The sequence below is a fragment of the Spermophilus citellus genome (genome assembly GCF_964194105.1).
Source record: "Spermophilus citellus genome assembly, chromosome: 9".
Taxonomy (NCBI): Eukaryota; Metazoa; Chordata; class Mammalia; order Rodentia; family Sciuridae; genus Spermophilus; species Spermophilus citellus.
Genome location: NC_138191.1, coordinates 66,434,327 through 66,457,866, shown reverse-complemented (window position 1 = coordinate 66,457,866; position 23,540 = coordinate 66,434,327). Strand labels below are relative to the sequence as shown.

General features: G+C 35.4%; 1 protein-coding gene across 1 annotated transcript in view; it reads right to left on the bottom strand.

Moving 5' to 3' along the window:
* COL24A1 (collagen type XXIV alpha 1 chain) overlaps window positions 1-23,540 on the bottom strand; it is a 421,320-nt gene that overhangs the window by 113,882 nt on the left and 283,898 nt on the right. The window contains exon 35 of the mRNA XM_081305079.1: window positions 13,499-13,552. Coding sequence (XP_081161205.1) covers window positions 13,499-13,552 — 54 coding nt within the window. The remainder of the gene's footprint in view (window positions 1-13,498; window positions 13,553-23,540) is intronic.

Sequence of the window (23,540 nt, the reverse complement as noted above, 5' to 3'; positions counted from 1 at the left end):
GGAGAAAGGATCCTACAAAGCAAGACAGCCTGTGTTTCTGCTTTGTATCAGAAATTATAGAACTTAATTTATCTCTATAAGGCTAAAACTCTGTTTTGAGAGAAAATGACAACTCTTTCTGGACTCCTTCCATGTCAAAACTACCATTAACCTGAAGACTAAAAAATATTATTTTGAATAATGAATGAATAGTAGAAGGAATGGATACCAGGGGAGAAGTAAAAATTGTTATAAAAATGAGAATAGTAATATAATATATCAAAGTCTCTGGGACAGTATGAAGGCAGTTCTAAGAGGAAAGTTCATAGAATTGAGTTCATACATTAAAAGAATAGAAGGGTACCAAATAAGTAATCCCAAATCCCTAGAAAAAGAAAACACACCAACACCCAAATTGGTAGAAGACAAGAAATACTTAAAACCAGAGCTGAAATCAAAGAAATTGAGAATTAAAAAAATACAAAAAATTAACAAAATGAATAGTTGGTTTATTTTGAAAGAATAAACAAGATGGATAAATCCTTAGCCAAATGAACCTAACTCAAATTAACAAAATTCAAGATGAAAAAGGAAATATCATCAGACACTAATGAAATCCAGAAGATCATCAGGAATTATTTTGAAAATTTATATTCCAATTAGCTAAAAAAAATCTTGAAGATACTGAAAAATTCCTAGAGAAATTTGACCTACCCAAATTGAACCATGAGAATATAGAAAACTAAGATCAATATCAAGTATCAATGAAATTGAAGCAGCTATCAAAAGACTTCCAAAAAAAAAAAATAAAAGTCCAGGACCAGGTGAATTCTCAGCCAAGTTTTACTGGAACTTTAAAGAAGAACTAATACCAATCCTCTTCAAATTATTCCAGGAAATACAAAAGGAGGGAACACTGTCAAACTCATTCTACAAGGCCAGTATCACTTTGATACCAAAACCAGACAAAGTACATCAACATAAGAAAACTTCACACCAATATTCTTTATGAACACAGATGCAAAAATTCTTAATAAAATACTGGCAATCTGCATGTAAAAACACATTAAAAAGACAGTGCATCATGATCAAGGGGTTTTATCCCAGGAATGCAAGGTTGGTGTATCACATGGAAATTGATAAATATAATTCACACATAAACAGACTTAAGGACAAGAGTCACAGATTATCTCAACAGATGCAGACAAAGCATTTTACAGAGTACAGCACCCATTCATGTGTAAAACACTAGAAAAAATAGGGATAGAAAGAACTTACCTTAACATTGTAAAGGCTATATATCACAAACCTAAGGCCAACATTATACTGAATGGAGAAAAACGGAAAACATTTTCTCCAAAAAACAGAAATAAGACAAAGATGTCCACTTTCATTACTCCTATTCAATATAGTCTTTGAACTCTAGCCAGAGCAATCAGACAAGAGAAGGAAATTAAAGGGTACAAGTAGGAAAATAAGAGATCAAATTATCTGTTTCTATCAATATGATTCCATATTCAGAAGACCCAAAAAACTCTACCAGAAGACTTTAAGAGTTCATAAATGAATTCAACAATGATGTAGGATACAAGATCAAAAGTCATAAATAAATCATGTTTCTATTCTCTAATGATGACTCTGCTGAAAAAGAAATGAGGAAAACTATTCCATTCATAATAGCTCCCCAAACAAAACAAAATAAAACAACAACAAAAAAACAACTTAGGAATCAATCTAACAAAAGAGGTGAAGGATCTCTACAATGAAAACTATAGAACAATAAAGAAAAAAGTTGAAGAAGACCTTATAAGAAAACTTCACACCAATATTCTTGATGAACACAGATGCAAAAATTCTTAATAAAATACTGGAACTTTAAAGAAGAACTAATACCAATCCTCTTCAAATTATTCCAGGAAATACTGAGGGAGCTGAGGGAGCTGATTTCTGGCAAACCCGTGTTTGGCGTGAAATACAGGCCCAGGAAACACACAACAAGTCCTCCCTTGTTGTTGAATAGGCAGAATTAATATTGTCAGAATGGCTATATTACCAAAAATGTTATACAGATTCAGTGCAATTCCCATCAAAATTCCAATGATGTTCTTTACAAAATTAGAAAAAGCAGTTATGAAACTTGGAAAAAATAAGAGACCCATAATAGCCGAACAATCCTCAGCAAGAAAAATGAAGTGGGAAGCATCATTAATACTGGACCTCAAATTATACTATAGAGGTGTAGTAACAAAAATAGAATGGTACTGGCACCAAAGCAGGCACAAAGACCAATGGAATAGAATAGAAAACACAGAGTCAATTCCACATGAATAGAATTATCAGATACTATAAAAGGGTGCTGAAAAATACACTGGTGAAAAGATGACATTTTTAAACACATGAGCCTGGGAAAACTGGAAATCCATATATAGTAGAATGAAATGTAATCCCCATCTCTTACACTGCACAAAACTCAACCAAAAGTGAATCAAGACTTAGAAATTGGACCAGAAACTCTGCAGCTGTTAGAAGAAAATGAAGGCCCAACACTCCAACATTTAAGCACAGGAACTGACTTTCTTTTTTTTTATTGGTTGTTCAAAACATTACAATGCTCTTGACATATTATATTTCATACATTTGATTCAAGTGGGTTATGAACTCCCATTTTTACCACGTGTACAGATTGCAGAATCACATTGGTTACACATCCACGTTTATACATACTGCCATACTAGTGTCTGTTGTATTTTTCTGCCTTTCCTATCCCCTTCCTATCCCCCCTCCCCTCTCCTCCCCTTCCATCTTCTCTCTCTACCCGATCTACTGTAATTCATTTCTCTCTCTTGTTTTTTTCCCCTTTCCCCTCACATCCTCTTATATGTAATTTTGTATAACAATGAGGGTCTCCAGGAACTGACTTTCTTAACAAGAGTCTTAAAGTACAAGAAATAAAATAAAAAATTGATAAGTGAGATGGTATCAAATTGAAAAGATTTTTTCATAGCAAAGGAAACAAGAGCATGAAGAGACAGCCTACTTAATGGAAGAAAATCTTTGCCATCTGCTCCTCAGCTAGGGCATTAATATCCAAAATATACAAAAAACCTCAAAAAACTTAACACCAAAAAAACCAGATAACCCAATCAATAAAAGGAGAAAATAACTAAATAGATACTTGTCAAAAAAAGAAATAGAAAGGGTCAATAAATATTTGAAAAAATGTTCAACATTTCTAGTCATTAGGGAAATGCAAATCCAACTACATTGAGATTTCATCTCATGCTAGTCATGACAACGATCAGGAATACAAGTAAGAGGGATTTTTAAGATGGCAGAACAGAAGTGGTTGCATTCCTGGATGCTCTGTGGTATGAAATCAAGAAAGCAGACAGATAGCTTCTCTGCAAGGTGGATGAACAAAAAAAGAAAAGGGTGGGGGGAACTTTACTGGAATTTAAAACTGCATATTCAAAGCAGAATGGGGACACAGGAGGTTAGATACAATAAAATAAGGGAAAAAAATCCCCAGTGGCACAGGCCAGAACCATTAGCCAGAGCAGTCCCTCCATGAGTGCAGTAGAAGAATAAGGGAATTAAATGAAACTGCATTTTTGATAGGCCCAAGGTGTATCTGGATATGGAGCATTTAGGGACCAAGGACTTTGCCATCAAACCTGAAAGACATGTTGCACCATACCTATGTGCTGGGAAAGAAGCCTCCATCTCTCCCAGCGGTGTGTAGAGGACAAAGGAAGGAACCATTTTCAGGTGTGGTGTAAGAGTTGGCAGCTGAGGGAGCTGATTTCTGGCAAACCCGTGTTTGGCGTGAAATACAGGCCCAGGAAACACACACAGCACAGCACAGAGTGTGCTTAAGTGATCAGGAAAAAATTAAATGTGGGGAGAGGTTTACACAGGAGACAACTAACTGGTTGCAGGAACCCATTTGCTCTACCCCTCCCACTCCAATCCAACTACTTGTAGGACCTCTGGGAGAGATGCATGTGGTCAGAAACTCAGAAGGGCAAGGGTGGGGTCTACACATGATGTATGGGACTCAGAATTGGCTCTCCCACTACACAAGTGGAACCCAGGGGAGATCCCTGGTGTACAGTCTTCCACTGTGGACCAGCAAGTACTGGGTGTTAAAGATGTGTTGATTTAAAATCTCCAGACCAATTGGCATTCAGGAAAGAGCCTGGAACCTGCCTAAGCCTAAACCGTGTCTCCAGGAATTACACCTATGGAATTACACCTCACTCCAGCAAGCACTAGATGACCCCACCTAAAACTGCTGAGAAGAGAAGCTGGGGATATTTTGGATTCAATGGAAAGAATTTTTTAATTTTTCACCAATATATTTTTTTTTAAAATTCTTTTTCTCTGTTTAATTGTGACCTTAATGGCTCATGGACATTTATACATTTTGATATCTGCTTTTTTCTCATTTCTAGCATTTGTGAAGTCAATTATTTTTCATGGATTAGGTTTTTATTTTTTTTTTGTGTGTGTGTGTGTGTTAACTAGGATGTTTGATTAGTAAATTTTAGTTTTGTTTGCATTCTTTTATTTTTTAATTTTTTTTTAAATTTTTACTTTATATATTTTTTTCTCCTGTTTCCCTTGATTCTCCTTTCTTCTGCTAACAGCCAATTTCTATTGTTCTCGCTTCACCTTCCTTTAAATTTTTACTTCTATCTTATCTTCTCCTCCCTCATAATGATCACATCCTATATACTTCTGTTCTTTCCCTGTCCACCATTTGAAATTGTAAACCCTTTTGCAAACTTGCTGTTTTTATTATAGGCAATAACTGATCATATAATTTGTTAATTGTGATAATTAATGTTGTAGACATCACAGTAGGAACTTTTTAGTTTAATGCTGCATATTGTTTGCATTGGTTGATATTATTTATTTCCTCCTAAAGAGTGAGGTACTAGAAATCTTCGGGGACACTATAAGTCCACTGGGTAGAATCTCTATTGCCTCAGATGCATTGTGATAGATGGGTAGACACACAAACAATATGAAAATGCAAAGGAACAAATTGCCCCAAACAAACCAAGATACTCCAATAACAGAATCCATCAACACCACAGTGGAAGAAATGTCAGAGAGGGAGGTTAGAATGTACAAAGGTAAACTGATCTGCAAAGTAAAGAACAATATAAGGAATGACATCAGAGAGAAAATACAGAAAGTGAAAGATGACTTCAATAAAGAGGCAGAAATACTGAAAACAAACGAACAAACAACAACAACAACAACAAAACAAGCAGAAATCTCAAAATGAAGTAAAAATAAACCAAATTAAAAGATCAATAGAACAATCACCAAAGGACCAGACCACTTGGAAGACAGAACCTCAGGCAATGAAGACAAACAATATAATCCTGAAAACAGAGTTGACCAGGGAGAGAAGATGCTAAGAAACCATGAACAGACCTTCCAAGAATTATGGAACACCATGAAAAGACCAAATTTAGGATTTATCAAGATAGATGAAGGTGCAGAGATACAAACCAAAGGAATGCACAATCTTTTCAATGAAATAATATCAGAAAATTTCCCAAATCTAAAGAATGAAATGGAAACCAAATATAAGAGGCTTATAGGACCACAAATGTACAAAATTACAACAGATGCATACCTATGCACTTACATGGATCTTGTAAATAAGCAGGGGTTTCTATACTCATATCAGATAAAGTGGACTTCAAGCCAAAGTTAATCAGAAGGGACAAAGAACATACTGAATTATACATTAACAAGACATAACCAACGGAGCATCCATGTACATCAAACAAACCCTTCTCAATTTCAAGAATCAAACAGACCACAACACAATAATACTGAGTGACTTTAACATACTACTCTCACTACTGGATATATTGTCCAAACAAAAACTAAACAAATAAACTATAGAACTAAATAATACAATCAATAACTTACACTTAATATATAGAATATTTCCTCAATAAATGAGCAAATACACTTTCTTCTCAGCATCACATGGATCCTTCTCTAAAATAGATCATATGTTAGGACACAAAGCAACTCTTAACAAATACAAAAAAAAATAGAAATAATGCCTTGCATTCTATCAGATCATAAATGAATGAAATTAGAAATCAATGATAAAATAAAAAATAGAAGTTATTCTAATACCTGGAGACTAAATAATACACTATTGAATGACAAATGGATAACAGAAGAAATCAGGAATGAAATAAAAAAAAATACTTAGAGGTAAATGCGAACAGTGGTATAATATATCAGAATCTCTGGGATGGGCTGGGGATGTGGCTCAAGCGGTGGTGCCCTATCCTGGCATGCACGGGGCGCTGGGTTCGATCCTCAGCACCACATAAAAAATAAAATAAAGATGTTGTGTCCGCTGAAAACTAAAAAATAAATATTAAAATATTCTCTCTCTCTCTCTCTCTCTCTCTCTATAATAAAAAAATCTCTGGGACACTATGAATGCAGTTATAAGGGGAAAGTTCATTGCATTGAGCTCATTCATTAAAAGAATAGAGAAAGTCAATAAATAAATGAGCTTACATTATATCTCAAAGACCTAGAAAAGGAAGAACAAATGAATACCAATTGTAGTAGAAGACAGGAAATAATTGAAATCAATGAAATTGAAACAAAAGGAACAATTTAAAAAATTGACAAAATGAAAAGTCATTTCTGTGAAAAAATAAATAAAATTGATAAACCCTTAGCCAGGCTAACAAAGAGAAAGAGAGAGAAAGCTCAAATTAATAAAATTCATGAGGAAAAAAGAAATATCATGATAGACACTACTGAAGTACAGAAGATAATCAGAAACTATTTTGAAAATTTATACTTCAATAAAATAGAAAATCTTGAAGACAAAGAAATTTCCTAGAGACATATGACCTACCCAAACTGAATCAGGAGGACATACACAATTTAAATGGATCAATTTCAAGCAATAAAATATAAGATGCCATAAAACCCTACCAACCAAGAAAAGCCCAGGACAAGACAGATGCTCAGTTGAGTTCTGAAAGACCTTCAAAGAAGAGTCAGCACTAATACTCTTCATTTTATTCCATGAAATAGAAAAGGAGGAAACCCTTCAAAACTCATTCTATGAGGCTAATATCATTCTGATACCAAAACCAAACAAAGACATATCAAGGAAAGAAAACTTCAGACCAATATCCCTGATGAACACAGATGCAAAAATTCTCAATAAAATTCTGGCAAATTGCATACAAAAACATATTTAAAAGATAGTGCACCACAACCAAGTGGGATTCATCCCAGAGATGCATGTTATTTCAACATGTGGAAGTCAATAACTGTAATTCATCACATTGATAGACTTAAAGACGAGAATAATATGATCATCTCAATAGATGCAGAAAAAGCATTTGACAAAATACAACATCCTTTCATGTCCAAAACACTAGAAAAACTAGGGATAGTAGGAATATATCTCAACATTCTAAAAACATATATGCTAAACCCAAGGCCAACATCATTCTAAATAGAGAAAAATTGAAAGCATTGCCTCTAAAAACTGAAACAAGAGAAGGATGCACTCTTTCACCACTTTTATTCAACACTGTCCTTGAAACTCTAGCCAGAGCATTTAGGCAAAAGAGAGAAATTAAAGGAATATGAATGGAAAAAGAAGAACTCAAACTACCACTATTTGCTGATGACATGATTCTATATTTAGAAGATCCAAAAAAATTCCACCAAAAAACTTGTAGAACTAAAGTGAATTCAGCAGAATAGCAGGATATAACATTAACAACTATAAATCAAATGCGTTCCTATAAATCAGCGATGAATTCACTAAAAGAGAAATTAGGATAACTACCCCATTCACAGTAACCTCAAAAAATATTTGGGAATCAATCTCACAAAACAGATGAAATACCTTTACAATAAAAACTACAGAACACTAAAAAAAAGAAACTGAAGAATACTTTAGAAAACAGAAAGATCTCCAGTGCTCATGGCAGAAATAACATTGTCCAAATACCCATACTACCAAAAGCATTATACAGATTTAATACAATTCCTTCTAGAATTCCAATGATGTTCTTCATAGAAATATAAAAATCAGTCATGAAATTCATTTGGAAAAATAAGAGACCCAGAATAGTCAAAGCAATCCTTAGAAAGAAAGTGAAGAAGGAGGCATTACAATACGGGATCTTAAATTTTCCAACAGAGCCATAGTAATAAAAACCGCATAATATTGGCACCAAAACAGACATGTAGACTAATGGTACAGAAGAGAAGATACAGACAAACCCATATATACAGTTATCCCATACTAGACAAAGGTGCCAAAAACATACATTGGAGAAGAGAGAGCCTCTTCAACAAATGGTTCTGAGAAAACTGAAAATCCACATGTAGCAAAATGAAATTAAATCCCTATCTCTCACTCTGCACAAAACTTAACTGAAAGTGGATCACGTATCTAGGCATTAGACCAGAGACTCTGTGCCTACTAGAAGAAAACGTAGGCCCAATATTCCATCTTTTTGGCTTAGGAACCAACAACAAAATTCCTAAAGTACAAGAAGTAAAATCAAGAATCAATAAATGGGATGGTATTGAACTAAAAAGAGTCTTCACAGCAAAGGAAACAATCAAAAATGTAGAGAGCCTACATAATGGGAGAAAATCTTTACCACAGGCACATTAATCTCCAGGATATATAAAGAACTCAAAAAACTCAACAAGGAAAAAACATATAGCCCAATCAATAAATGGGCTAAGGGACTGAAAAGATACTTTACAAAAGAAAATGTACTCGATAAACAAATATATGAGAAAATGTTCAACAATTCTAGCAATTAGATAAATGCAAATCAAGTTACACTGAAATTCTCAGTCAGAATGGCAATTATCAATAATACAAACAACAATAAATGTTGACAAGGATATGGGGAAAATGGTATACTCATATGTTGCTGGTGGACTACCAATTGGGGCAACCACTGTGGAAATCAGTATGGAGAATCCTTAGAAAACTTGGAATGGAACCACCATTTGACCCAGTTATTCCACTCCTCAGTTTATACTCAAAGGACTTAAAATCAGCATGTAACAGTGATGCAGCCACATCAATGTTTACAGCATCTCAATTCACAATTGCTAAACTATGCAATCCACCTAAGTGCCCTTCAACAGATGACGGATAAAGAAACTGTGGCATATATACATAATGGAGGGGCTGGGGATGTGGCTCAAGCGGTAGCGCGCTCATCTGGCATGCGTGCGGCCCGGGTTCGATCCTCAGCACCACATACCAACAAAGATGTTGTGTCCGCCGAGAACTAAAAAATAAATATTAAAAATTCTCTCTCTCTCTCTCTCTCTCTCTCTCTCTCTCTCTCTCTCTCTCTCCCTCTCTCACTCTCTCTTTAAAAAAAATACATAATGGAATATTACACATCCTTAAAGAAAAATGAAATTATGGCATCTGCTGGTAAATGAATGGAGATGGAGAATATCATGCTAAGTGAAATAAACCAATCCCAAAGTATCAAAGGTTGAATGTTTTCTCTGATTTGTGGATGTTGATTCACAATAAGCAGGGGGTAGGGAAGAACAGAGGTACTTTGGATTTGGCAGAGGGGAGGGAAAAAAGGAGAGGGGTTATGAAAGTGGCATGATAGTAGAATGAATCAGACATCATTACCCTATGTGTGTAAATGATTATACAACTTTTGTAACTCTACATCATGTACAACCAGAAGAATGAGAAGTTATACTCCATTTATGTATGATGTGTCAAAATGCATTCTACTGTTATGTATAGCTAATTAGAACAAATAAAAAATAAGTATATAAATATTTTTAAAAGGAATACAAGTAACAGTAAATGTTGGTGAGGATGTGGAGAAAAAGGTACACTCATACTTGTTTGTGCAACTGTAAATTAGTGCAACCACTCTGGAAAGCAGCATGGAGATTCTTCAAAAAACTAGGGATGGAAATATATGATGCAGCTATCTCACTCCTGGATATATATCCAAATGATTTAAGACATACTACAGTGACATAGCCAAACAAATGTTTATAGCAGCAGAATTTATAATAGCCAGATTATAGAACAAACGTAGGTACTATTCACCAGATAAATGGATAAAGTAAATATGATGTTATATGATGTGATGTGTTTGTCTGTATGTACTCCACACACATAATGGAGTACTCAGCCATTAAGAAAAATGACATTATGGCCTTTGCCAGTAAATGGATGGAACTGGAGATTACCTTGCTAGTCCCCAAAAGTCAAAGATCATTTTTTTCCTCTGATACGTGGAAACTTTTTTTTTTTTTTTTTTAAGAGAGAGTGAGAGAGGGGGAGGAGGAGAGAGAGAGAGAGAGAGAGAGAGAGAGAGAGAGAGAGAGAGAGAATTTTTAATATTTATTTTTTAGTTCTCGGCGGACACAACATCTTTGTTGGTATGTGGTGCTGAGGATCGAACCCGGGCCGCACGCATGCCAGGCGAGCGCGCTACCGCTTGAGCCACATCCCCAGCCCCTGATACGTGGAAACTAATTCAAAATAAGGAGAATAGGGGGAATAAAAAAATAAAGATAAGTGGAGTAGATAAGAAGGATTAAAGGGGATGGAGGAGGGATGGGATAAGGATGCTGTTAATCTCACAGACCTCTGTAGGCACTATCTTTTCTCCATATTTCAGCCCCTCTTGATTTCCTTTATTCCTTTCTTGGGCTAGATCAATAGTCAATCTTCTGATCTCTGTGGTACCCCTTTTATTTTACCAATTCTGGATCAGGTTTTTAAAGCACCTTTACCTTTCTTATTCCTAGATAAATATGGCTGGGGAAAATTATACTGTTACACAAAGTCTTATCATTCCATGTTGAGAGGCACAGGGGTAGGAACACAGATGTGGAAGAAGACTGCCTAAATTTAATCTAACAACTATGTTACTTTAGTTATTGCTCTTAGATAATTATTTAACCATTATATGCCTTAGTTTCTTCATCTATAAAATGGGGATAATAACTGTACCTATCTCATAGAATTGTTGTGAGAATCCAATTATACAGTAAAGAGCATAAACATTGTTAAGACATAGAATATGCTCTGCAATTGTTAGGTATTATTATTATCATCATTACTAAATATAATGCAAATCCAATATTTCTTACCTCAGTTTTATAGTTCATCTTTTACTTGTCTTTGAACATTTCCTCTTCCATTATCTTTAACCACTATTCTAAACTACCATATTTTCATCAAGTCACTGCTTAAACCCTAATCCTTATCACATCAGAATTGTCATCTTACTGTCAGGTATGACTGCTCTCACTTTCTTCAGGCTCAGAGGATGGGAGCTAGTATAGGTAATAAGCAATAACTCTCACTCAGATCATCTGGCTCTGCTACTTGTGAGCCATTTACCTTGGGCAGATTCACAGATAGGGTCTTAACTAGTCTTAAGCAGTCTTCTTTTCTGAACTCAGGAAAAGGTATTGCTATCCATCTTGTCACATGATCTAGAATTTTTTTGACTTTTCTTTCTGCTTTACTTCACAAATTCTACAAATATGAATGTTCTGTCCATTTTATATAACAAATATTTCTATGCCTCCTGCTTTAGTTCATCCCTCCATCATTTTTGTTTGTTTTTTGGCTTGGTCTAGTGCAACTGCCTTTTAATAGGTTATATTTCTTTAATCTTGTCTCCTCAAATATACTTTTAATTCAGATACTAGAATTATCTTCCTAAAATACAATTCTGATGTTGTTGCTGCCTTGTCTTTCTAATGATATACCACAGCCTATAAAATAAAAACTTTAAGGTTCTTAACAGAGTACACAAGATTTTCATAATTTTCCTATTACTCTAGTACTATTGTGCTTTGACTTTGAGTATCAAATAATCCATATTGCTTCATGTTTAAAAGTTTGTGCTCATACTATCTCCTTCTGGAATTCCCTTATCATTATTCCCTCTCTTCATACAGCTAACTCCTTCTCTTCCTTAAAACTCACAGTTACCCACTGCCACATACACATAGGTAAGTCTTATATTTTTCCTTTCCCCAGATAGGGAAAAGGGATCACTGCTGTGTCTTTCTGTGTTTTCCTGTCAATATCTAAATCATTGAGCTTAACATTGGTATAATGATTGTTTATATAACTGTCCTCTGAAATAGATTACAAACTCCCAAAGGAGTCAGCAACCTTATCATCCTTATATCTCAAGCAGGTACATGGTATTCAGTCAGAAGGCACAGCATAATCATGGAATAAGATATAGGTCAACAAACATGGAGTCCATGGCAGAGAAGAAAAATTGTACCAGGAATGTGGTTAAAGACATTTGCAGAAGTTATTGTGTTAAGAAATTGACGTTTTATGATAAAAGTTATAAGAACTCTTAAAAATTTTCAAGGAGATGAATATTATGAGAGAGATAAACTGAATGAAGGAATGATATAATTGGAGGAGATATGGCTTAAGAGTGGATGAGAATACTGCTAATAGAGACTAAAAGGAAAAGACAGCCTTGAGATTTCATACTCCATTTGAATCAAATGTATGATATGTCAAGATCATTGTATTGTCATGAGCAACTAATAAAAAAATGCCTTCAAAAAAAAAAAAAAAAGAAAAGAAAAGAAAGACCATGGGGAGGAGGTGCTTACTCAAAAAGAACAGTTGGCTAACTGAAGAGGACACGTTAGGAGTGGTCTAGGATGGGTCTCAATTTGAAATTATTGGGCACTGAGATGGAAGTAAAAAGAAAAGTAGGAAAGTGATGGGTTTAAATGTTTTAAATTGAAATGTATTTTAGATGTCCAGATGGATATTTAAAGATACAACAGGAAATCAATAACTAGTGCTAAGGAGAGAGGTGTGAATTAGAGCTACCAAAATAATATTGGTAATTAAAGTCATTATGATAATATTATTGCTAAGCCATGGAAATGGAAGGGCAACTTCCTGTCAAAACTGAGAAAGGCTAATGAGAAGGTAAAGGGGGAAACCCAGTGAGAGTGGCTTCATAGAAGCAGGGAAGGAGAGGGAGTAAGGAATGGAAATGGTTTAATTTATTCAGTACTAAAGTTAGTAACAGAAATAAATTAATTGGATTTTATAATTATAATAAATGTGGTTTATTTTAAAATATACTAAATATAGTCACCTCAAATTACTTGTTTCTGTAAAAGAGAGAAAGAACTTAGTTTGAATGGCTACCAAGTCAATACTGAATCAGGAAAGGGAAAGTTTTATTTATTTTTGTTGTCATTTCAATGAGCTCTTGTTAGAGGACAACTTTATATGTATGAAATTAGGTTTATACCATGATTTCTACTTTTTATGGGATTTTAGGTTTTATTTTCTGAATATTAAAGAAAATAGTAAAGAAGTATTTTTCATAATATATAGTGAATTTATTAACTTTACCTTAAAATCTTACAAAAAGTATTTGGTATAATTGAACTAGAAAGAACCACAAAAAATTACCTCAACACCCATTTCTCCAGGAGGTCCAGCATCACCTTGCAATCCTCGAGGTCCCTATATTAAAACAAAATTTAAGATATTAAAATAAAAGTCCTCCCTTCAATAATCAGATGCATCTAAATATGGAATTAATAACATCTGATCATATATAATTAAGTTATCAACAATTTATTACCTTTCTTTATACACAAAATTATATCTTTAGTTGATGCATCTGTGTCATTTTTAGAATGATATTAAGTTATGCTTGGATTTAAAAGAAAAAAAAGAAAGGAGTACTATTCATTCATGTAATCCTAATTCATTGATTCATTCAATAAACATTGATCAAGTACTTAGTAAGTATCAAATGTGTTAAAGGCTTTTATAAGTTATTTTACTTAAAGGATATCTACTTAATATTCCTGGAAAATATGTGACAAACAAAATGGCATTTTTAAAGAAACAAATATATGATCTTCTTTTTTACAGTGTAGTTTTGCTTTTTCTAGAATGTCATGAAATTAGAATTAGATGATATGTAGCCTTTCAGATTGTTTTGCTGAATAATATTCCATTTTATGGGTGTTTGTTATCCACCATTGCTTCTTTTTGGGGGGTACTAGGGATTAAACTCCGGGGTGCTTAACTACTGAGCCAAATCCCCAGACCCCTTTTTTAATCTTTTACTTTGGGACAGGTTCTTGCTAAATTGCTGAGGGCCTTGCTGAGTTGCTATGGCTAGCTTTGAACTTGTGATCCTTCTGTCTCATCTTCCCATGTTGCTGGGATTAGAGGTGTGTGCCACTATGCTTGGCTCCATTTGTTGAAGGATGTTGTCTTAGTTCTTTTGGGCTGCTATTACAAAGTACATAAACTGATAGCTCATAAAAAACAACTAACCCTCACAGTTCTGGAGGCTGGAAAGTCCATTATCAATGTGCTAGCAGCAGATTTAGTGTCTGGTGAGATTCCACTTTCTTTTTCTTTTTTTTATTGGTTGTTCAAAACATTACAAAGCTCATGACATATCATCTTCCATACATTTGATTCAAGTGGGTTATGAACTCCCATTTTTAACCCCAAATACAAGTTGCAGAATCACATCGGTTACACATCCACATTTTTACATAATACCATATTAATGACTGTTGTATTCTGCTACCTTTCCTATCCCCTACTATCCCCCCTCCCCTTCCCTCTCATTTTCCCTCTCTACCCCATCTACTGTTGTTTAATTCTCTCCCTTGTTTTTTTTCCCCTTTCCCCTCACAACCTCTTATATGTAATTTTGTGTAACAATGAGGGTCTCCTTCCATTTCCATACATTTTCCCTTCTCTCTCCCTTTCTCCCACCCCACTCATCTCTGTTTAATGTTAATCTTTTCCTCATGCTCTTTTTCCCTGTTCTGATCTTAGTTGCTCTCTTTATATCAAAGAAGACATTTGGCATTTGCTTTTTAAGGATTGGCTAGCTTCACTTAGCATTATCTGCTCTAATGCCATCCATTTCCCTGCAAAATCCATGATTTTGTCGTTTTTTAGTGCTGTGTAATACTCCATTGTGTATAAATGCCAGAGTTTTTTTAATCCATTCATCTATTGAAGGGCATCTAGGTTGATTCCAAAGTCTAGCTATTGTGAATTGTGCTGCTATGATCATTGATGTGGCAGTATCCCTATAGTATGCTCTTTTAAGGTCCTCAGGGAATATACCGAGAAGGGCGATAGCTGGGTCAAATGGTGGTTCCATTCCGAGCTTTCCTAGGAATCTCCATACTGCTTTCCATATTGGCCGCACCAATTTGCAGTCCCACCAGCAATGTACAAGTGTACCCTTTTCCCCACATCCTTGCCAGCACTTATTGTTACTTGACTTCATAATGGCTGCCAATCTTACTGGAGTGAGATGGTATCTTAGGGTGGTTTTGATTTGCATTTCTCTGACTGTTAGAGATGGTGAGCATTTTTTCATATACTTATTCATTGATTGTATGTCCTCCTCTGTGAAGTGTTTGTTCATGTCCTTGGCCCAATTGTTGATTGGGTTGTTTGTTTTCTTATTGTCTAATTTTTTGAGTTCTTTGTATACTCTGGATATTAGGGCTCTATCTGAAGTGTGAGGAGTAAAAATTTGTTCCCAGGATGTAGGTTCCCTGTTTACCTCTCTTATAGTTTCTCTTGCTGAGAAAAAACTTTTTAGTTTAAGTAAGTCCCATTTGTTTATTCTTGTATATAACTCTTGGGCTATGGGCGTCCTATTAAGGAATTTGGAGCCCAACCCCACAATATGTAGATTGGAGCCAACTTTTTCTTCTATCAGACACAGAGTCTCTGATTTGATATCTAGCTCCTTGATCCATTTTGATTTAACTTTTGTGCATGGCGAGAGAAAGGGGTTCAGCTTCATTTTGTTGCATATGGATTTCCAGTTTTCCCAGCACCATTTGTTGAAGATGCTATCCTTTCTCCATTGCATGCTTTTAGCGCCTTTATCAAATATAAGAAAGTTGTAATTTTGTGGATTGGTCTCTGTGTCCTCTATTCTGTACCATTGGTCCACCTGCCTGTTTTGGTACCAGTACCATGCTGATTTTGTTACTATTGCTTTGTAATATAGTTTGAAATCTGGTATTGCTATACCGCCTGATTCACACTTCCTGCTTAGAATTGCTTTTGCTATTCTGGGTCTTTTGTTTTTCCATATGAATTTCATGATTGCTTTATCTATTTCTACAAGAAATGCTGTTGGGATTTTGATTGGCATCGCATTAAACCTGTACAGAACTTTGGGTAATATCGCCATTTTGATGATGTTGGTTCTGCCTATCCATGAACAGGGTACATTTTTCCATCTTCTAAGATCTTCTTCTATCTCTCTCTTTAGGGTTCTGTAGTTTTCATTGTATAAATCTTTCACCTCTTTTGTTAGGTTGATTCCCAAGTATTTTATTTTTTTTGAGGATATTGTGAATGGGGTGGTTTTCCTCATTTCCATTTCAGAAGTTTGTTGCTGATATACAGGAATGCCTTTGATTTATGCGTGTTGATTTTATACCCTGCCACTTTGCTGAATTCATTTCTTAGTTCTAGTAGGTTCTTTGTAGACCCTTTTGGGTCATCTAGGTATAGGATCATATCGTCCGCAAATAGTGATATTTTAAGTTTTTCTTTTCCTATTTTTATGCCTTTAATTTCTTTTGTCTGTCTAATTGCTATGGCTAGTATTTCAAGGACCAAATTAAATAGAAGTGGTGAGAGAGGGCATCCCTGTCTTGTTCCAGATTTTAGCGGGAATGCCTTCAGTTTTTCTCCATTTAGAATGATGCTAGCCTGAGGCTTAGCATATATAGCTTTTACAATGTTGAGGTAAGTTCCTGTTATCCCCAGTTTTTCTAGTGTTTTGAACATAAAAGGATGCTATACTGTGTCAAATGCTTTTTCTGTATCTATCGAGACGATCATATGGTTCTTATCTTTAAGTCTATTGATGTGGTGAATAATATTTATTGATTTCCGTATATTGAACCAACCTTGCATCCCAGGGATGAATCCTACTTGATCATGGTGCACAATTTTTTTGATATGCTTTTGTATTCGATTCGCCAGGATTTTATTGAGGATTTTTGCATCTATGTTCATTAGAGATATTGGTCTGTAGTTTTCTTTCTTTGAAGTGTCTTTGTCTGGTTTTGGGATCAGGGTGATGTTGGCCTCATAGAATGAATTTGGAAGAGCTCCTTCTTTTTCTATTTCTTGAAATAGCTTGAAAAGTATTGGTATTAATTCTTCTTTGAAGGTTTTGTAAAACTCTGCTGTATACCCATCCGGTCCAGGGGTTTTCTTGGTTGGTAGTCTTTTTTTTTTTTTTTTTTTTTAATTATTTTTTTTTAATTTTTTTTTTATTGGATGTTCACAACATTACAAAGCTCATGACAAATCATATTTCATAGATTAGAATCAATTGGGTTATGAACTCCCATTTTTACCCCAAATACAGATTGCAGAATCACATCGGCTACACATCACATTTTTACATACTGCCATATTAGTGACTGTTGTATTCTGCTACCTTTCCTATCCTCTAATATCCCCCCTCCCCTTCCCTCCCATCTTCTCTCTCTACCCCATCTATTGAAATTCATTTCCCTCCATGTTTGTTATCCCATTCCCCTCGTAAACTCTTATATATAATTTTGTATAACAATGAGGGTCTCCCTCCATTTCCATGTGATTTCCCATTTTTTTTTCTCCCTTTTCCTCCCGTCTCATGTCTCTGTTTAATGCTATTCTTTTCTTCCTGCTCAGTCTCACTGTTCTGCTCTTAGTTGCTCTCATTATATCAAAGAAGACATTTGGTATTTGTTTTTTAGGGATTGGCTAGCTTCACTAAGCATAATCTGCTCTAGTGCCATCCATTTCCCTGCAAATTCCGTGATTTTGTCATTTTTTAGTGCTGCGTAATACTCCATGGTATATAAATGCCACATTTTTTTTATCCATTCATCTATTGAAGGGCATCTGGGTTGATTCCACAGTCTAGCAATTGTGAATTGTGCTGCTATGAACATCGATGTGGCAGTATCCCTGTAGTGTGCTCTTTTAAGGTCTTCAGGAAATAGTCCGAGTAGGGCAATAGCTGGGTCAAATGGTGGTTCCATTCCCAGCTTTCCCAGGAATCTCCATACTGCTTTCCAAATTGGCCGCACCCGTTTGCAGTCCCACCAGCAGTGTACAAGAGTACCCTTTTCCCCACATCCTCGCCAGCACTCATTGTTGTTTGACTTCATCATGGCTGCCAATCTTACTGGGGTGAGGTGGTATCTTAGGGTGGTTTTGATTTGCATTTCCTTGACTGCTAGAGATGGTGACCATTTTTTCATGTACTTGTTGATTATTTGTATGTCCTCCTCTGTAAAGTGTTTGTTCATGTCCTTGGCCCAATTGTTGATTGGGTTGTTTGTTTTCTTATTGTCTAATTTTTTGAGTTCTTTGTATACTCTGGATATTAGGGCTCTATCTGAAGTGTGAGGAGTAAAAATTTGTTCCCAGGATGTAGGCTCCCTATTTACCTCTCTTATTGTTTCTCTTGCTGAGAAAAAACTTTTCAGTTTAAGAAAGTCCCATTTGTTGATTCTAGTTGTTAACTCTTGTGCTATGGGTGTCCTATTAAGGAATTTTGAGCCCGTCCCCACAATCTGTAGATCGGAGCCAACTTTTTCTTCTATCAGACGGAGAGTCTCTGATTTGATATCTAGCTCCTTTATCCACTTTGAGTTGACTTTTGTGCGTGGCGAGAGGAGGGGATTTAGTTTCATTTTGTTGCATATGGATTTCCAGTTTTCCCAACACCATTTGTTGAAGATGCTATCCTTTCTCCATTGCATGTTTTTAGCTCCTTTATCAAATATAAGATAGTTGTAGCTTTGTGGATTAGTCTCTGTGTCCTCTATTCTGTACCATTGGTCCACCCGCCTGTTCTGGTACCAGTACCATGCTGTTTTTATTACTATTGCTCTGTAATATAGTTTGAAGTCTGGTATCGCTATACCACCTGATTCACACTTCCTGCTTAGAATTGTTTTTGCTATTCTGGGTCTTTTGTTTTTCCATATGAATTTCATGATTGCTTTATCTATTTCTACAAGAAATGCCATTGGGATTTTTATTGGCATTGCATTGAACCTATAGAGAACTTTTGGTAATATCGCCATTTTGATGATGTTAGTTCTGCCTAACCATGAACAGGGTATATTTTTCCATCTTCTAAGATCCTCTTCTATTTCTTTCTTTAGGGTTCTGTAGTTTTCATTGTATAGATCCTTCACCTCTTTTGTTAGGTTGATTCCCAAGTACTTTATTTTTTTTGAGGATATTGTGAATGGAGTGTTTTTCCTCATTTCCGTTTCAGAAGTTTTGTCGCTGATATACAGAAATGCCTTTGATTTATGTGTGTTGATTTTATATCCTGCCACATTACTGAATTCATTTATTAGTTCTAGTAGTTTTTTTTTTTAAGTTCTACTTTTCCTATTTTTATGCCTTTAATTTCTTTCGTTTGTCTAATTGCTCTGGCCAGTGTTTCGAGAACTATGTTGAATAGAAGTGGTGATAGGGGGCATCCCTGTCTTGTTCCAGATTTTAGAGGGAATGCCTTCAATTTTTCTCCATTCAGAATGATGCTAGCCTGAGGCTTGGCATAGATAGCTTTTAGAATGTCGAGGTAAGTTCCTGTTATCCCTATTTTTTCTAACGTTTTGAACATAAAGGGATGCTGTACTTTGTCAAATGCTTTTTCTGTGTCTATTGAGATGATCATATGGTTCTTCTCTTTAAGCCTATTGATGTGGTGAATAACATTTATTGATTTCCGTATATTGAACCATCCTTGCATCCCAGGTATGAATCCTACTTGATCATGGTGCACAATTTTTTTGATATGCCTTTGTATCCGATTCGCCAGAATTTTATTGAGGATTTTTGCATCTAGGTTCATCAGAGATATTGGTCTGTAGTTTTCTTTCTTTGAGGCGTCTTTGTCTGGTTTCGGAATCAGGGTGATGTTGGCCTCATAGAATGAATTTGGAAGAGCTCCCTCTTTTTCTATTTCCTGAAATAACTTGAAAAGTATTGGTATTAATTCTTCTTTAAAGGTTTTGTAGAACTCCGCTGTATACCCATCTGGTCCTGGGCTTTTCTTGGTTGGAAGTTTTTTAATTGCTTCTTCTATTTCATCTATTGATATTGGTCTGTTTAGGTTGTGAGTTTCCTCCTGGCTCAGTCTGGGCAAATCATATGACTTAAGGAATTTATCGATGTCTTCACTTTCTTCTATTTTATTGGAATATAGGTTTTCCTGCGAGAGGACCCGTGCTCCGGTTGGTAGTCTTTTGATGGCTTCTTCTATTTCTTCCTTTGTTATTGGTCTGTTTAAATTGTGTGTGTCTTCCTGACTCAATCTGGTCAGCTCATATGACTTAAGAAATTTATCGATGTCTTCACTGTCTTCTATTTTATTAGAATATAGGGTTTCAAAATACTTTCTAATTATCTTCTGTATTTCTGTAGTGTCTGTTGTGATATTGCCTTTTTCATCCTGTATGTTAGTAATTTGAGTTTTCTCTCTTCTTCTCTTCGTTAGCATGGCTAAGGGTCTGTCGATCTTATTTATTCTTTCAAAGAACCAACTTTTAGTTTTATCAATTTTTTCAATGGTTGTTTTTTTTTTTTTGGTTTGGATTTCGTTGATTTCCGCTCTGATTTTAATTATTTCTTGTCTTCTGCTATATTTGCTGTTGTTTTGCTCTTCCTTTTCTAGGGTTTTGAGATGTAGTGTGAGTTCGTTTATTTGTTGGTTTTTCTTTTTTTGAGGAAAGAACTCCAAGAAATGAATTTCCCTCTTAGAACTGCTTTCATTGTGTCCCATAGATTCTGGTATGTTGTGTCTGAATTGTAGTTTATCTCTAAGAATTTTTTGATTTCATCCTTTATGTCTTCTGTAACCCATTGATCATTCAGTACCATATTGTTTATTTTCCAAGATATGCTGGATTTTTCCTTCCTTCTTTTATCATTGATTTCCAGTTTCATTCCATTATGATCAGATATGGTGCATGGTATTATCTCCACACCTTTATATTTACTAAGAGTTGCCCTATGGCATAATATGTGATCTATCTTTGAGTAAGATCCATGTGCTGCTGAGAAGAACGTGTATCCACTTGATGATGGTTGATATATTCTATATATGTCGGTTAAGTCTAGGTTATTGATTGTGTCATTGAGTTCTATAGTTTCTTTATTCAGCTTTTGTCTGGAGGATCTGTCTAATGGTGAGAGTGGTGTGTTGAAGTCACCCATAATTATTCTGTTGTGGTCAATTTGACTCTTGACCTTGAGGAGAGTTTGTTTTATGAACGTTGCTGCACCATTATTTGGTGCATACAAATTGATAATTGTTATGTCTTGTTGGTGGATGGTTCCTTTTAACAGGATATAGTGTCCTTCTTTATCCCTTTTGATTAACTTAGGTTTGAAGTTGGTTTTATTCGATATGAGTATGGCCACTCTTGCTTGCTTCCGAGGGCCATGTGAGTGGTATGATTTTTCCCAACCTTTCACCTTCAGCCTGTGGATGTCTTTTCCTATCACATGAGTCTCCTGAAGGCAGCATATTGTTGGGTTTGTTTTTTTGATCCAGGTTACTAGCTTGTGTCTCTTGATTGGTGAGTTTAGTCCATTAACATTTAAGGTTACAATTAAAATATGATTTGTACTTCCAGTCATGTTTATTTATTTATTTATTTTAGTTTGGCTAGTTTTTACTTTTTGGTTTTTTTCCTCCCCCTTTACTGAGATACCTCCTGCTCTTGGTTTTGGGCACTATTTTTCCATTCCTCTTCTTGTAGAATTTTGCCCAAAATGCTTTGCAGTGCTGGTTTTCTGGCTGCAAATTCTTTTAGCTTTTGTTCATTGTGAAAGATTTTAATTTCATTGTCAAATCTGAAGCTTAATTTTGCTGGATACAGTATTCTTGGTTGGAATCCATTATTTTTCAGCATTTGAAATACATTGTTCCAGGATCTTTTCGCTTTCAAAGTCTGTGATGAAAAATCAGTCATTAACCTAATTGGTTTACCCCTGAATGTAATCTGCCTCCTTTCCCTCGTAGCTTTTAATATTCTTTCCTTGTTCTGTATGTTGGCTATCTTCATAATTATATGTCTTGGAGTTGGTCTATTACAGTTTTGGATGTTTGGGGTCCTGTAGGCTTCCAGGATTTGGCAATCCATTCCATCTTTCATCTCTGGGAAGTTTTCTAGGATTATTTCATTTAATAGGTTGTGCATTCGTTTGGTTTGAACCTCTGTGCCTTCTTCTATCCCAATGACTCTCAAATTTGGTTTTTTGATGAGATCCCATAACTCTTGGATAGATTGCTCATGAGATTTAAGCATCTTTTCAGTGTTGACTATACTCTTTTCAAGTTGATAAACTTTGTCTTCATTATCTGATATTCTGACTTCCACTTGATCTAGTCTATTTGTAATATTCTCGTTAGCGTTTTTAATCTGGTTTATGGTTTCTTGCATTTCTAAAATTACTGTTTGGTTTTTTTTTTAAGATCTCTATCTCCTGGTAAAGCTCGTTCTTTGCAGTTTGAATTTGTTTGTTTAGTTCGTTTTCAAAATATACTTTCAATTCTTGGATTTGCTGTCTCATGTCTTCTCTAAAATTCCATTCCATCTGAGTTAGGTATGCCTTGATTTCTTTCCCTGTCCATGTTTCTGATGCTTCTAGGTCCTCCTGTAGATTTAAGTTGTCCTGCATTATCTGTAATCCTTTTTTCCCTTGTTTTTTCATGTTGTTCACGTTACTTTCCAGCTCTGTTTGACTGCTTTGTAACTGCTTTCTCCTATACATTTGTTTTGGCTTTGTTTATCTCTGTTGTCTCTCCTTTGTGGTGGGAGATTATGCCTATAGATGTTGGGCTTTATTGTACTTTAGAGCTGATTAATTCAATTTATAAAGGACTTCTGGATTTTGTATGCATATAGTGGTTTGTTTTTTGTTCTTAGGACTTTAGGTTAGGTGCTATGCAGGTATAAGGGTTAGCATGTCTTGGCTACTTCAGAAGATTGCTCTACTGAAGGGGGATACTAGCCGTCGATTGGATCAGGGTGTTGGTAGAAGCTAGGTATTTAGGAGCACTATAGACGGCCTCGAAACATTCACGTATTTGCATTTACACAGTTACACGAAACGGAGGACATAATGCTTGGGATGAAAGTTGGGGGGAAGGGGAAGGAAGGTGCTCTTGAAAAGAAAGAAGGAGAAGGAGATAGATAGAATAGAGGAGAATGGAAAGTACAATAAAACTTGGAAGGGGAGAGAGAGAGGGAAAAGGGAGAGAAAAAAATAAAATGAAATAAGAAATAAAATTAGGTCTTAGAGATCCATTTTCTTCTCTTCCCATAGGCAAAGCTGTGCCCTCCGGGCTGAGTTTTGCCCTCAATGTGTCAACAGCAATCCCTGTAAGGCGGCTCCTGGGAGTCTCTCAATC